The 16,695-nt window shown below is 45.5% G+C and overlaps 1 protein-coding gene and 1 pseudogene across 1 annotated transcript; one reads left to right on the forward strand and one right to left on the reverse strand.

Moving 5' to 3' along the window:
- Nucleotides 1-7,770: 7,770 nt before the first annotated feature.
- Nucleotides 7,771-9,094, reverse strand: LOC132481863 (actin-like protein 7A; annotated as a pseudogene).
- A 5,786-nt stretch (nt 9,095-14,880) lies between these two features.
- LOC132481689 (actin-like protein 7B) lies at nt 14,881-16,134 on the forward strand. Its single transcript, XM_060086518.1, is given in 1 exon segment — nt 14,881-16,134. A coding segment is annotated over 1 exon segment (1,254 nt).
- The last annotated feature ends 561 nt before the right edge of the window (nt 16,135-16,695 follow it).

The raw sequence follows: 16,695 nt of genomic DNA on the forward strand, positions 1-16,695 counted from the left end.
GAGTCCTAGCCACTGGACTGCCAGGAAATTCCCTAAAGAACTTTTGACAGATCAGTTTGGTGCCACCGTATTCGCCCTTCATGTGGATCAATCAAGCATAGCAACTTCTTTTTAGCTTTGAAAAGGTGGCAATTTTTACGGCTGCTATTTGCATTCCTGGCATGTGAGAGGCAACGTTCTGAAATCTTTTCATTTAAATGCTATACTCTGGTAGCATTTTGATGGCATTTGAAGTAGACTTTGTGGGAGCCATGTCAAGTTTAACTTTCATGGCTATGTTGCTACCAGGAATAAATGAACCACCTTCCATTCCAGCTAAGCTCATATAGCCAGACAGTTAACTGCTGTATCCCTAGATCCCCTTCTTCCTGGAGGCTGGCAAGCTGCCTTTGGTATCAGTCCCAAAACGTACACTTATTTCTGAGATGCTAACAATTCATCTCAGACCAGAGGCAGTTTGGTAATTGTTTAGTTTGTAATGTGTCTAATCCAGTTGTGATTTCTGTCCCCTGTTTTCCTTACTGCTGGCTTGATGCTGACCTTCAGGTCAAGTTCAGTCACAGCTTTCTCTAGGGTGGTCTAGTTGGCTTTATCAAAGAGCACTTCCGTTTCCCAGCTGAGCCTTAAAGACTTTAAAATTTTGAGGCTTCTCGTTATCAGAGTATGTATTATCAGTGTCCCTGTGTAGGAACTCCAGTGTAGATTGTGTAGGAAAGGAGGAGTTCTCATAATCCAAAAAGAGACAGATGAGCTACTCACAAAATTAGTTCCTCTCAAATATTCCTCACCTGCCCCTTCCCAGCTAACGGTAGTAGGGGATCAGTGACTTGATGGGGCGTTTTCTGATTGCTTCACGTTAAGATGCAACGTAGTACCATGCAGGTCGATTGCAAGTCTTGCAAAAATGTAATCCATTTCATAAAATGGATTAACGTTTTACCAGAGTAGTGCTTAAATTGGACTTGTTATAACTGATAACAAAATTACTTCAAATGAGTATGATTTGACTATCAAAGGATTAAGAGAAGTCTTTGGAAAAACTGATAAAACCCTCAAAATATTTTTGTGAAATGACTCCCTCTGTGATGTGAAATTCAAATATGGAAATGGGAAAGATGTCATGTCCTGCTGTCATACAGTTTGTCAGAATAATTTCTTTCCTGCCAATAAGTCAATACTTGGTATTTATACATAGTTAAGTCTAAGAATCAAATATAATTGTACTTATGCCTAATTTTTAAAAATAAGATACACTATTTTCAGAACTTGTTTCTTCTTTAAAAACAGATAAGGTGTCATTGAAAGTTTAGTTACTATTTAACATGAAATTATGGGGCTTGTTGACCATGAATTTAAGTAGCCTTTTCCAATATTGTTAAATAAGCAAAACCTCTTGTGGTCTTTTTCTTTTTCTTTTTTTTTTTTCTTTTTGCGGTATGCGGGCCTCTCACTGTTGTGGCCTCTCCCGTTGCGGAGCACAGGCTCTGGATGCGCAGGCCCAGCGGCCATGGCTCACGGGCCCAGCCGCTCCGTGGCATATGGGATCCTCCCAGACCGGGGCACGAACCCGTATCCCCTGCATCGGCAGGCGGACTCTCAACCACTGCGCCACCAGGGAGGCCCTCTTGTGGTCTTTTTCACTATATACAATAGATTTTTGTTTGGGAGTGTAGGGAGTAGTAATTGTATGTGAAATCATAATACTGTTATGATTAATAGAGAAAATCTGGATTGTACAGAAAAGTATGGCAAAGAAAATTAAGATCCGATAATTTGTAGTCATACGTGTGTACATGCATGTGTATATGTATAATGAAAATCATGTTTTTAAAACATTTTATCTGGAGCATTTTTCTCACATTTTAAAATATTCTCATAAAAGATTTTTTCACGTCTGTATGGGTCATATATATAGGTGCACCATTAATAATACTGAGAAAGAATGTCTCTCTATATACATATTTTCTCATGTCTCTACTTCCTGTGTATGATTTCTACTTAAGTAAGAGACCATACATCTAACTGAAAGAGGGCCTGGGAGTGTTATCTAACAGTGACAAATTTTCCCCAACCATCACCCACCTGTTCCAGTTATTTATTTGTTTTTTTAAGTAAGGACATTTTTATTGATCAGTGTGTTTGTAGAAATTTTTATTATAAGTATTTTCTGTCCATTAACTTTACTTACTGAATACACACCACTCTTATAATTGAGGTAAATTTTACATACAGTGAAATGTACAGCTCTTTGTTGTATAGTTTGGTGAAATTTAATACATGTATATGGCCTAGTAAGCACCACAACCACAACCTCCTCCCATTTGAAATACAGAACATTCTTCCACTTTGAATCACTCAGTGGGCATTTTTTCCTTCAACCCTCCCACATGCCTAAAGTTGAAGTGGAATTCCTCTTCTTGGGGCAGGGCCTCCAGGCTGTGTTTGCTGTGACCAGGAGGCTGTTAGGGTGACAGAAACATTAACTCTGGTTCTGATGGTCCTCTTGTAGGTGCAAAGCCCAGTCGCCTAGCTTTAGCTTAGACTTATTGCCTCAGCTCCCACCAACATGAAGGTGTGTGTCTGTCACATTTTCTCTTTCCTTTCAGATGCTGAGCTTTTTATGCCACCAAAGATCAACAAAAGAACCCAGTGGAAACTCAGCCTTCTAGAGTGACTCTGACCCCAGTTAGGAGGGCTCTGGCAGAGAAGGCTGTTTTCCTTCCATTCCTCACTCCTCGAGGCCTGGCTGTTGGGAAGTGGGACGAGTAAGACCATCTACCTTAGCATTACGGAGACCTGCTCTGTACAGCAGACCTCATGAGACACCAATTCTATTTTATTTTGCATATAATTTTAATCATTAAGCAAGACTTTAGGCTTTAACCCCTATAGCATCATTTTGTAAAAATTACTGTTCTTTTACTTAGTGCTGATTGAGAGCATATTTCTGGTATTTATGGTCGTCAGGACATTGGGTTTCATTCCCAGCTACAGGTCGGAATCATACTGGGACCGTAGACAAATCACAGAATTGATTTGTGCCTCAGTTAATTGGGAATGTTTCATGGCTGCTACCTCAAAAGTGTGAAGAAAAGTAAAATAATGTTTTTAAACTGTTTTATGTTCCTTGAGGAAAGCATTATATATAAACAACATGGCTATTAGTGCTCCCAACATTTGGTCAAATTTAATCATTTAAATGATTTTACCTTGAACTAAAGCAGAATGAAAAGCGAAATCTATCCTTTGATATTCTAAGCCTTCCTATGCTGACAGCGGTTATTTTGTAATATCTTGCCAGGTCATGTGCTTCCAGTTATAACTGGTTTGAGCCTCCTATCACTACAGGGTCCATACGGACTATTTTTATTGCCTGTGAATGTTCTGCTAGAGTTAGCAGTGTTAGAGCTGGAACAAATTAGAATTTCTGAAACAGTACTGCGTACATTTGGGATGGTGAGCAGTGTGCATCATAGGCGTGAACAGTAGTAAGTTACTCCTTTTTCTCCAAATGTTGCTTCTTTTAACATAGTGTTTTTGTCAGTATCTAGGCCATTTCATTTATTTTTCTCTATGGTGCTTAACTGACCTATGTCTTTTAGTTATTTTCTTTGAAGCAAATGAGAATTTATCTCTTTTTGGTGAGTCTAGAAAAAGCTCAGTTTGTTTTGACAACAGTTTTGTGGCTGACTCTTGGGTAAGGTTAACAATCTCTTTCATGCTTTTAATGCCAGAACCAGACCTTTATTACTCTACGTAGACTAACAGGAAGTCAGAGTATAGGTATACCCAGAATTGTGTAACTAAAGAAGCCTTTCTCTAATATAGCAAAACGTAAACTATAGAATCTAGGTGTGTTCACTGTATAATTCAACTTTTCTGTGTGTCTGAAAATTTTCACAAAATAATAGAAAAAGAAGATCTATAATTAAGTGCCCAACATTGAAAGGTTGCAAGTGCTTTGTGACTACTCTTTGGTGTGGATTAATGAACATGGTAACTTATATGACATTTTAATATATTATAGTGCTCTTGCTATGGATAATAGTAAAGGGACCCATGCTGATGGGTTGGAAATAGAAGTAAATGTGCCTGTTTATAATGGTGTGACTTTGCATGGATGTTCACTTTCCTTGAAATACTGTATGGAAACAGCAAGAAAGAATTTGTGTGAATACAAATTACTATCAATTACTCTCTCTCTCCTCTGAGCAAGATGGAATTTTATCCATTTGGAGAAGCAGCAGGTGGGAGCAGATGTTCCAAATTGAAGGCAGAAGGCAAAGTCAAGGGCGAATTTATGGGGGGAAATGCTGTGTATAGGCAAAGGAGAAACTCCTGGGAGTGATGAATGCTTAATTGGGGGGAAAGATTCTATCAAGTTCTAGAGAAGAGTATATAATTCTTCCCCCAAATTTGGGCTCTTCCCAAATTCATGTTGCAGGAAGCTAAAAGCCTCAGTTATTTAGTTTGTTCCATGGAATCAGCTTTGTTCAGATGCTCCAGACATCAAGAGGAAACTTGCAGAGGATTGTCTCCTGTAATCAGAGTGTATTTTATATTTAGACTTTTTAAAAAACTGAGGCAGAAGCTAATGTTTTTATTATGCCTTTATGAGTATAGCTTGGTGTTATTTCTTAGCACTGTTGCATATTTTAAAATAAATTTATTTTTTGCATACATCTACATATATACACACATATATTTATGTGTGTATATACATACAAGTGCACACATCTGAGGGATTTTTCATAGCCATAATTGAAGAGGATGTTTTTAAAAATAAACAAAACTGACGATTCTTAGTAATTTAAGGTGACTACAAGTTTGGGAAGCAAAATTAGCTTTTTTTCCTCCTCCTGTGCCGGCCCATAACCTTCTTTGCTTCACTAGAAGCACCACCTGGACAAGTCCTTGGGAGTCTTTGGCTGTCCTTCCTTGTCTGTCATATTTAGTAGTAACTGAGTTGAGGGTGAACATCTTAGAAGCTAGGTAACCATAAATGTCTGAGATCTGTAGACAAGCCAAAGTTAATATGGTGATGTTTGGCAACCGTGAAGGCCTGCTCTTGATTCCTATTTTCTCTGTGCTCCCTAAGCCCTTGCCTATGCTTCATGCCTACAGTAGGCTGTTCCACCATTATTCTTACTAGCTTTGAAGTCCCAGGAACTTCAAGACCAACAGATGTCCTCTTGGTATATGGAAAGAACAAAGTCATGGGTCCACTCATCTTAGTGTCCTTGAACAAAGTCATTTAATCTCACTGAATCTTGCTTTCCTACAACCTTGTGTGCCCACTGGGATAACCTGGGTTTCTCAGTCTTGGCACTGTTGATATTTTTGGTTACGTCATTCTTTGCTGTCCTGTGCCGATAGGATGTTTAGCAATATCCCTGGCCTCTACACATTTGATGCCAGTACTACGTACCCTCTACTCCTGTTATGATAACCACCACTATCTTTAGACATTGCCAAATGTCCCTTGGGGTTCAAAATTGTCCTCAGTTGAGAACCAATGGGCTAAGGTGACTTCCAAATACTTACTAAAAACTATTCATCTTTTTCTTTTTATGTGTGAGGAGGATTCTTTTTGTCTGCAAGGGTGATTTATATGGGTCAAGTGAGAGAATTCATAAATGTGCTTTGAAAGAGATTACACAGTTTTTTACCCTTATATTGGTATTTTTCATTTTAAAATGCTGTATAACATTTGGTCCTAGGATGGCCTGGGAGTTCCCATTCTCCAAAACCACCTCTCGTGCCTCCCCTTCATCAAGACCCTCACCTTTTGGGGGGTAATCGATTGGGGGTTCATAGACCCTTAAGGGATCTAAAATAGAATATTTCTATAATCCTATGTATTTTATTTGATGCAGTTAAAAATATTGTTCTATTATTCTGAGGGGTCCATAGGATTTACCACCCTGCCAAAGAGGTCCAAAGGTTAAGAATTAACTAAACTTCAACCTACCCATCAGTGAATGTTCATAGAGTGTTGACGGTAGTGGTTTGGGCAGAAACTGAGGTGAGCAAGGCATACCTCTCTCAAGTCAATGTACCCAACTCCTAGCTGATTCCCTGATCCTCCAGGGTAAGGCTTAGTCCTTGCTGACTAAGCTCTTCTGTGGCTATTTTTGCTTCTCTACTCTAGCTTGCTGGTGCCAGCCAGCTGTGCTTACTTACCAGGCCTCCAGGGTGGAGCATTTAGGTCTTTCAAGGCTGTCTAGGCAAACCTGGAGGCTATGGGGGTGGTTCTGTAGGGCTTCTCCCTGGGAATGGTAGAGATGCCATCGCTCTCCTATGAGTGATTGAATGTGTGTGTCTTTGGGTGTACGTGTGGCTCAGGATCATAGTAAGGCATTTGGGCTCCTTTATAAGAGGTAGAATTCTACAAGATAATACTAGCTAACAACCCTTGGGATCACCTCCTGGAGGCCACACACTGGTATTCAGATGTTTACCTCTGATATTTACATCAGCTGTGTGAGGTAGGCATTTGAATTCAATTTTACAGATGAGCAGACTCAGGTCACACAGCTAGTTGGTAGCAAAAGTTTCAAATCACAGAGTCTAAAGCCCATGTTCTTTCCACTACTTTATGCTGCCTGCCAGTGTTGGAGGCAGGACCGAGAATGTACTGGGGACTGCTCTAAAAAACTGAAGGTCCAATTATAAACTGCCCCGCAGGAAATACCACAGAACATGCTGGGCTCTGGAAGGGCTTGCCGGACCATGAGGATCTTTATGTTCCTTCAGTTCCTTAGTTGGGTTAGAATGACCAGCATGGACCAGCCTCCCACAAACCCACACTGCAGAACTGGCAGCCTTTATCCTGCACCCATTCCAGACTCCAGTTGTATACCCTGCAGGTTGATGGAGAATCCAGTCTGGTTGGAGAGGAGCATCTGCTGCTTGAAGTGTCTGGAGAATAGCTGTGGGTTCCATCCTCATGACCTCAGTGCTGATAACCCAAAACAAATCTGCCCCCAATTTTTTAAAGGGGGAAATCTATATAGCACCTATTCCCTGAAGAGTTTTTCCCTTAAGATACACATATCTTGCTCATAATACACCAGGCTTCAGCAGCCAGTCACCATGATGGCTTGGTAAGAACTGGTATCAAGACATAAATGACTACTGGAACTAAAAGGAAGTACAGTTAAAGCAGGCATCAGACATCTTCGTCAGCTCTTTCCAAGCCTTCAGAGTCGCTGATCAAGTGTGAAATGCACTCTGCTGCTTTGTGGGCGACTGAACCATTACAGCATACTTCCTGTTGGTGTTTATTGAAAGGGATCTTCTTAGAGGCCACAACAGCATTTGCTCTATCTATCTAATCTATCTTTATCACACTCCCCCTTCCAAGCAGAATTTAACAATACTGTAGTACCTAAAGTGGGGAATATACAAAATAAGGGACAGAATAATTTTAGAGGTAGTTTCTCCCCCAAATACTTAAGCAATCAAACTATAAAGCACGTCGTTTTGGTCCATAATCACTCCCCCCTTCTTCCCCCCCACCCCCCGCACTGCCCCTCTCCTTCACCCAGCCCCCGCTGTTGTTTTGGCAAATGGACATTTTAAGGCAGATGCTGCGTGTATGAAGTTCTCATTGCATTAGGAAATAGAGAAATACACTGTGGAGGGAAATGCAAGGATTGTTTAATACTGCAGGAGTGAACTGGCTGGCTCAGCTCCCTATGTATGGGATGGGTGCTCACCCAGCAAAGCTGACACATGGCCACCACAGCAACCATGCTTCGTTGGAGTTCAGAAGCACCTTCTGTAGAGGAAGAAAGGCCCGTGTTCCTCGTACTCAAAGCGGTGGACCCATAGTCGGTGGTTGGAAGCCCTGAAGCGATGCTAGGAGGGAGCCACCCGTCCACACTGCAGTGTCTCTTTCGGGCAACACGTTTACCTGGGTGGGGGGGGTGTCATTAGGACACATGCTTCTCAGCTCCGTCTGCAAATGGTTAGGGAAACCACTGAGCATGGTGCTCCCCCCACAGAGTAGGATATACCCCATGAGGTCTCGTTTGAGGGCGATGTCACACTTGTCAAGGCAGGACACTGTCTGCGTGTGGAGGCCCAGCTGCATGGACTTGATCAGAGAAGGCTTGAAGAACATCTCTGAGCAGAGGAACCTTTCCTGACACAGGTATATCTCCTGCTCATCCAGCAGGGTGTACTGGATTGTATGCTCAGTAGCTGGGACTTTCTTCTCTTCAGTGGGGTCCAGGGCCACAAAGCAGCATTTCTTCTTGATGTCCTCCACAATGCCCAGCTGGTCCTCAGTGAAGTGTTTTCCCAAATTGTTCATCAGGCCTATCAAGTAGGTTGTCGGGTCAGAACACGCGTAGTCCAGACGTCCGGTGATGCTGGGCAAAGGATAGCCCTTGTAGATGGGAACTACATAGGACACACCGTGGCCGACCTCCACAACCAGGCCGGAGGTCCTTCCGTAGGAGTACATGGACAGGCGGGACTGGTAGGCGATGTGCATTGCGGGAGTCTTGAAGGTCTCAAACAACATTTCAGCCTAGTTCTCTCTATTTGTGTGTGGGCTCAGGGGTGGGTCTGAAACCAAGGCGGCGTGCTCCTCTGGGGCAATCTTCATCTCTTGATGGAAAAGATATTCCCAGATATCCTGCACTGTATCCCAGTCCATGATGATGCCATGTCGCAGAGGATTAATTAGCTTGAGACAAACCTCTGGGTTGATAAGCTCGTGCCACACGAATGTCTCCTTGTGATTGTCCCCAGTTTTGGCCGTCTCCATGTAGGGTTTGCCCACTGTGGAAGAGCTCATGTGGGTGGGCTTTGGCAGCCCGGCAAAGCCACATTTACAGTAGCCCGTGCCAAGGTCCACGACCAATGCTTTGGTCAACTCTAGCTTGGGCTTCTTATTGACCACAGGTGATTTCGTAGGTTCTTCTGGCTCTGAACGGTTACGGCGAACCCACACTGCCCGCTTCGCTGGGCCGTCCTTTAATGAGGCAGTCTGGAGGACCTGTGTCTGCAGGGAGTCCTGCTCACTCATTCTCTCGGAAGGCCAATCCCCTATGATTGCCGCCTGTGGAGCCCACATGCTCTCAAGAGCCGTTTTGCTCTCAGAAATTTCCTCAATCCCACTGGCCTCAAGGCCAGAAAGGCTTAAATCAGAGGGCAACTTGAGAATTTCCCCAATGATGACACCACTGATTATGACATAATCCAGTGTCCCAGGGCTTTCTAGATACTGGGAACCTTTGTCCTGTGTTAGGGTAGATTTGAAATAGTGTTTTTGAAGTGACTTACTTTTTACTAAATTTTGTAGTAAACCTGGTTTATCCAATCAATTAATATTTATTGAGTGCTTGCTATGTGCAAGGCAGGCAGCAGTGGAAAAAAAAAGACAAAAATCTCTGCCCTTGTAGAGTTTACATTGTAGTCAGTGGGGGCTGGGGAGAGGCAGACAATAACCAAAATAAATATATGTTACAAGATGTTAATGGCAAAAGAGAAAAGCAAAGCAGGGAAGGCTGGGGAGAGGGTGGCTGTGTTAATGTGCCATGTATTTTTCTCCCTGAGATAGTGACACTTGAGTGAGGACCTGAAGCAAGTGAGGGAGAGTGCCACGTGTATATCGGGGAGCAGCAGGTGCAGACGACTGTGGGTTAGAGCAGGGTCTGCAAACTCAGGCCTGCAGCCTGTTTTTCTTAATAACGTTGTATTGGATCACAGCCACACTCATTTGTTTACATGTTGTCTATGTCTGCTTTTGTGCTACAACCTCAGAGTTGAGTCATTGCAATAAGTACTGTATGGCCTGCAAAGCTGAAAATGAGTATCGACTATCTGGCCCTTTGCAGAAAGAGTTTGCCAATTCCCAATTTAGAGGATTCCAAGAAGACCAGTGTGGCTGCAGTGGAGAGAGCAAGGAAAAGTAGAGATGGGAGAAGGGGTGGGGGAGGGAGAGCAGCTCACGTTAGGCCCCACAGACCATTGCTAGGACTTTGGCTCTAACTCTGTGTGAAGTCAGAAAGCCCTAGAGAATTTTGAGCAGAGAGTTGACACCATCTGATTTAGATTTTAGCAGGACCAATGGCTGCTATGGTGACCGTGCCAAGCACTTCTGTCCCACCTATTTCTTAGGGCAACCTGCAGAGGAATTATTTTTGGACACATATTTGCACACATACTCCTCCTTCGTCCAGGTCATTGGGTTGACAATGAAATTAGACCCTACAGTCCCACTGATGAGAACACTGAGGCTCTCGGGTACATAGCTCACCCAAGGATATCCAGCCAGCAGTGCCAAGTTCTGCTGACTGCGACTTCTTCCCAGGGGTGTCCCTTGATGGGACCCAACCTGTGTCTCTGAGGCTGCTTGGCCACTGTATCACATGCCATCTCTGAAGCTGGGCCTGTTGGTGCTGACACCTGCTGCTCTCAAGGCGCCCAGGATCCATCCTTATGTTATGCAGCACCGTGCTCTTAATAAGGAGGCAGTCACTACAATGGTGGGCTTTCTCCTTTAAGGAAGTTACTGGGGATGCTCTTTACTCCTTTTGGGGTATGAGAGAAGAAAAGGACCAAGTGCAGTTTCATGAGCCTTGTGACTATGCGATAGGGGCAGCTTCTTGGTTCAATGGGTAGAGGAGGAGATGGTATTGACCTTTGAAAGAAGAATAGGAAAGTACTTTTCTCTATGCCTGGCTGCCTGAGAAATAGCTTACTTACCTCTGCTTTTCAGGGGTTTGCGTGGCCAACTTGGATTGTCTGACTTTATTTCAAGAGAACTTGTATGACAACCAAAGGTGTATTTAGTTTAGAATCATCCATTTTCCGTCTCCTCAACCCACCTCTTGATTTCTGAGAAATATGCAGCTGCTTAGTACATCTTTACTGCCCTGGAGTCCTGTAAGAGCCTCTGTTAGTTTCCTATTGAGGCTGTGACAAATTACCATAAATTTAATGGCTTAAAACACAAATTTATTATCCTGCAATTCTGGAGGTCAGAAGCCCACAGCCAGTCTTAGTGGGCTAAAATCAAGGTCTCAGCAGGGCCTCGTTCCTTCTGGAGGCTCTAAGGGATAATCCTTTTCCAGCTCCTAGATGCTGCCTACCTTCCTGGGCTTGTGGCCCCTTCCTTCATCTTCAAAGACCTCTCAGACTTCTGCTTCCATTGTCATACCTCCTTATCTGAACTTGACCCTCCTGTCTCCCTCTTCTTAAGATACTTCTGATTACTTTGGGCCCACCTGGATAATCGAGGGTTGTTAATCTCCCCACTGAAAACTTCTTAGCTCGCGTCTGCATAGTCCCTTTTACCATGAAAGGTAACATATTCACAGGTTCTAGGGATTCAGACGTGGACATCTTTGGGGGACCATTATTCACCCTCTGTCACTCGACCTGTGCATCCCACTTCACTAAGACACTCAGAGCCTGACATGCTCTGTTTCACAGGCTCCTCCCCCACTGCCCATGCTTGCTGTCCTTAGTGCTTTCTGTCATCATAGGTGGGAGAGGTGCTGTGCTAGCTTAAGGCCAATCGCTCCATCTGTAAAGTCTGTAAGGTCCATGGGCACAGGGACTGTCAGGGTCCATCCCCACATCCTTCAGGCTAAAGCCAATGGTCCCATTTCACTCTTTTTACTTCACCTTTCAGGATTATGCATACTTGGGTGCTGTCTCCTGATGGAAACCCTTTTCCCCTTAGCTTTCACGTCACCCCTTGTGACCCTTCTCTCTGGGTCAGCACACAGTGGTATCAATGATGGAAAGATATAAAGACTGTTGGCACACTGCACCCAAAACCTCCACTGCCTGGCACACGCAACCCTGCACACTTGTCACCAGCCATCTAAGGCATATGTGGGCTCCTGGGGTCTCTGGTGAGGTCCCTCTAGGTAGAGACACTCTATGTTGCTCATACTTTCTTGGGCCGTATTTTCTCATGGGATAGCACCTACTTTTGCTCCTCTGGCCCAAGACCAACAAAACCATGAGATGATCCTTCTGGAAAGCAACGCTGAGGTTCTCCTCTATCGTGGAGAAAGAAAACATGAAAAAATTAGACCAAGAAACACATTTCTCCCTGAGGTGGTATCCTTGCTCCTAGCTTTGTTTTTTGGGACACCACCCACCCTTGACCTTCGGAGGAAAGGTGAACCAGGCCCTGTAGCTTTAGCAGCTGTGGAGGGACGAAAGAGAATCTAGTAAGGAAAAGGCCAAAGTACAACATTTCTTTTCACGAATGCAGATTCCTAGATCCCACCCCCACCTTACTGAATCTGAATGTTTCGAGCCTAGGACTGTTGAGACCTAGGAATCCAACTCTTCAATATGTTGGCATTTGGGAATCTCTGAGTCAAGCTCCCAGCAAAGAAAAGAATTCCTTGTCAGACAGACAGTGAGCCTCATTCCCAAAGCTCAGCCCTCAGTGTGATAACCCCAATACTAAGACTAACCAGTTCCCTTGAGGTGGAAGGGAAAGGGGCTGTCTTCAGAAGGTGGAGTTACTCTGTTGAGGACTAAATCTAGATCATTTCTCTTTCCCGAGCTCCATAATCCACAGCCTAGTGGCCTCCGGACATCTCTAAGTCAGCATGCCCCAAATGGAACTCATTGCCTTCCCCTGTATAACCGCTCTTGCCCCTGTATCCTCTGTCTATATACGAGGAGCCCTACCATCCACCTAGATGCTCAAGCCTGAAACCTGGAGGCAGTGGATAGGGATCAAGCTGATGAGGGAATATAGCACTATCAAAATCAGATTCGACTAACATTTTGAGTAGTTTGCCCAAGCTCATACAGATTATAATAATGAAGCTAGATTTGAACTCGGGTCTTCTGAGTCCAGTTCCTTACTCCTCTTTCTATTCTGTACTGTCTTTCCATAAGGAGTGGAAGAAGAGGAAGCTTAGGGGGTCCACAAGCATTGCCTTTAAATAGCCTAAGTGTTGTCACATGGAAGAATTAGCTTGCCTTGCACAACCTCAAAAGTAGACCCAAGACCAATTAATGGCTTCTTCAGAGAGGTACAGATGTCAATCCAATGTGAGGGAAAGTTTGTCCCTCACAGCTTTCCGTGCCAGATCAAGTGTTTAATCCTCAGGTTCTGTGATTTTGAGACACCACCAATGGAACTTGGTGGTGCTCATAACTGTAATCCTTATAAAGTTGTTGCCCACATAATCCAGTTCCCTAGTGCCATGTTCCAAGAAACAATTCAGCAAACAGAAATCCCCACGAGTTATTTATTAATGTCCTTATATGTTCCACAGCAGTACATCTTATGTCTTAACAATCCCTCTTTTCTTTCCTATCCATGTCACCTAATCCTTCAACTACTTCTGCCCTTGTTAATTTTCCCAGAAAACTTCCTTAGCCCCAGTTGTTTCTCTTCCCCTCTTCCTCCTGTTTCTTTACCAAAGCCCTAATCTGTCTTTTTTTTTTAGAGCGGTGACAGTTTGGTACAGAGGACCCTATGGGAACCTAATGAATTTGTTTGTTCTGGATGACAGACCATCTTTGCTTGGGCAGAGGAAAGGGATTCATCCTTCCCTCTTCCTCACTCCCCACATCTAATCATCTAATGTAAACGCAATGCTAGAGGCTAGAGATGTCACAGGAGCCTATGTGAAAGGGTCTCAAATGTTAGACTAAAAGCTTGGATTGAATTGAGGACAGTTGAGAACCAACCAATTAGATTAGATTCTACCTTCTGAATTTCTTTAGAACCGGTCCCTTCCTTTTTTTCCACACTATCACAGCCCTAGCTTAGGCCACCTTCAAGCCTTACAAGAATTTCTTCAACATCCTCCTTTTAGATCTCAGAGTCTTGTCCCTCCATATTACAGCTAAACATGAATCTCTCTAAGATTTTGTCCTGGAAACCAAATCTGACCACTCCCCTGCTTAAAGGCTTCATTGGCGCCCCTGCTGTCATCAGTTTAATCCAAGCCCTTACCTCTAGCATTTGAGGTCCACCCTAGTTGCTCCCATGACTGCCTTATCCCGATCTATTTTTCCAAACACCTTAACTGCTGGAAGCTCTCCACCATGCCTCCCTCTGAGTGTTTGCTCAGGCTGTGCTCTCTGCTCGGGATGGCTTTCCCTCCTCTTAGCTACCTGACAAATATCCACCTATCTTGCAGTACTCTACCTAGGCAGCACCTCTCTGGAGAACCTTCTGACTCCCTCCCTCCTTTGTGCACCTCTGTTCTCCCAATAGATGTCCACCTGCAAACTCCTCTGCATCCATTCATCTTCTTCCCAACTAGACTGGGCACTGCGTGTGGCCAGGTTTCTTTCATCAGGGCCTACACACTCTTTAAGGTGACCTGGTACATTGGATTTGGAGGAACTTGGGTTAAAGTACAAACAAACACTCCAAGAGCTGTTTGCTCTTGGGCAAGTCATTTGCATTCTGAGCCTTGATTTCCTTAGCTCTGCCTACCTGCCAAGATTCTGTGAAGTGTCATGTGAGGTGCCTGCTACAGTGTTTGGCTTACTGTAGGGGCTCAAATATTTATCACCCTCTTGGCCAAGAAGCTGAGGAGGAAGAGGTGTTCAGCTAGTGAACGGGGGATTAGGAGTGAGGATATAAGGAGAGGGAGCAGAAACCTCTGAGACCCAAGTGTGGTTGGATTTCTAAAACTGTGCTGGCCACCTGCTCTGTCTGGGAGCAAAGTCGAGTTAGGCTGATGGAGGTGGGGGTGATAGATCAAGGGCCTGCCAAGGCCAAGCCCTCCCTGGGCTGCCAGAATGGACCAGCCCGTGGTGACATCACAATCCTGAGGGGTTGCCAAGGCACTGCTGGAGGTGGACCCTCTTATTTCTCCCCACAGAGCTCTAGGATGTGGATGTGAGAAAAGTGAGCAAGGAAGGCAAATGGAGACAAGGAACAGCCCTAGCCCCAAGACCATGGGCATGGCTCAGGGGGACCCTGGAGAGGCAGGCACGCTGCCAGGTCCTGAGGCTGGCATCCGGGACACAAGTTCATCCACTCAGCTGAAGATGAAGCCCAAGAAGGTGCGTAAGATCAAGGCACTCATCATTGACCTGGGCTCCCAGTATTGTAAGTGTGGCTTTGTGGGTGAGCCGAGCCCGACCTACTTCATCTCCTCCACTGTGGGCACGCTCTGCTCTGAGGCGGCTGATGCCTGTGACACCCACAAGCAGACCTACCTGGGCCACGAGATGCTCAACATGGAGGAGCCTCTGAAGCTGATTCATCTGCTAAAATAGGGCATCGTGGTGGACTGGGACTGTGTCCAGAACATCTGGGAGTACATCTTCCACACGGCCATGAAGATCCTCCCCAAGGAGCATGCCGTGCTGGTCTCCGACCCCTTGCCCAGCCCCACCAGCAACCGTGAGAAGTATGCAGAGCCCATGTTCGAGACCTTTGGCATCCCTGCCATGCACGTGACCTCCCAGTCATTGCTGTCCATCTACTCCTATGGCAAGACCTCTGGGCTGTTGGTGGAGAGTGGGCACAGTGTCTCACATGTGGTGCCCATCTCCGAAGGCGACGTGCTGCCAGGCCTGACAAGTCGTGCCGACTATGCCGGCAGCGACCTCACCAACTACCTGCTGCAGCTACTCAATGAGGCCGGCCACAAGTTCACGGACGACCACCTGCACATCATCAAGCACATCAAGAAGTGGTGCTGCTACTCGGCACTCAAGCCAACGGAGGAGCTTGGCCTGTGCCTGGAGGATCTGCGTGTGGACTATGAGCTCCCCGACGGCAAGCTCATCACCATCGGTCAGGAGCGCTTTCCATTCGCCAAGATGCTCTTCAAGCCCACGTTGGTGGGCAGCAACCGGCCTGGTCTCCCCAAGCTCACGGCCTCCTGCCTGAACCACTGCCAGGAGGCGGGCTTCAAGGAGGAGATGACAGCCAACCTGCTGCTGTGTGGCAGCTGCACCATGCTGGATGGCTTCCCAGAGCACTTCCAGAGGGAGCTGAGTTTCCACTGCCCCGGGGACAGCCCTGCAGTGGCTGCTGCTCCCAAGAGGAAGACCTCCGTGTGGACCGGCGGCTCCATCCTGGCCTCCCTGCAGGCCATCCAGCAGCTTTGGGTCAGCAAGGAAAAGTTTGAGGAGTGGGGCAGGGCAGCTATCTACAGCAAGGGCTGAGCAGTGGTGTCCCTACAGCCCAGGCCTGTGTGCAGGCAGGCACAGGCCACTCTATACACATTTACAGAATTTCACATAAAGTTTTAAGATGCAATGCCTCTTGTCTGGTCTGGATTTCTTGCTCTAGTGTGATAGCAGCAGGTGGTGGGGTGTTGGGTTTAGGCATATCAGCACCTTCTGCTCTGCTGGGTGGGGAGCAGCAGGGGGGTTGGGGAGGCTCACTGGGCCCTCCCCCTCTGCCCTCCCCATGAGGGCAACATCATCATAGAGCCCAGAATGTGGCTTCCTGTTCTATTAGCTCTTCAGGGTTCAAAATCCAATCCAACAGACACTCATACTGCTTGCTCACCCATGGTCCAAGGGGGAAACAAAGGCTCAGATTAAGGGACTAGCTTGGGTCACATAGTTAAGTGGTGGGTGGGAGACTCACAACTAGGTGTCTGATTTCCGTCACCTGTTTCTGCCCCTGATGGTCACCTGCCCCCAGCTTTATCACTGCTTGACTGCCTCACTAACCAACCCTCACTACCTGCCCCCTTCAAAGGAACAGTCCATGGGTGT

Source organism: Mesoplodon densirostris, chromosome X (genome assembly GCF_025265405.1).
Source record: "Mesoplodon densirostris isolate mMesDen1 chromosome X, mMesDen1 primary haplotype, whole genome shotgun sequence".
Lineage (NCBI taxonomy): Eukaryota > Metazoa > Chordata > Mammalia > Artiodactyla > Ziphiidae > Mesoplodon > Mesoplodon densirostris.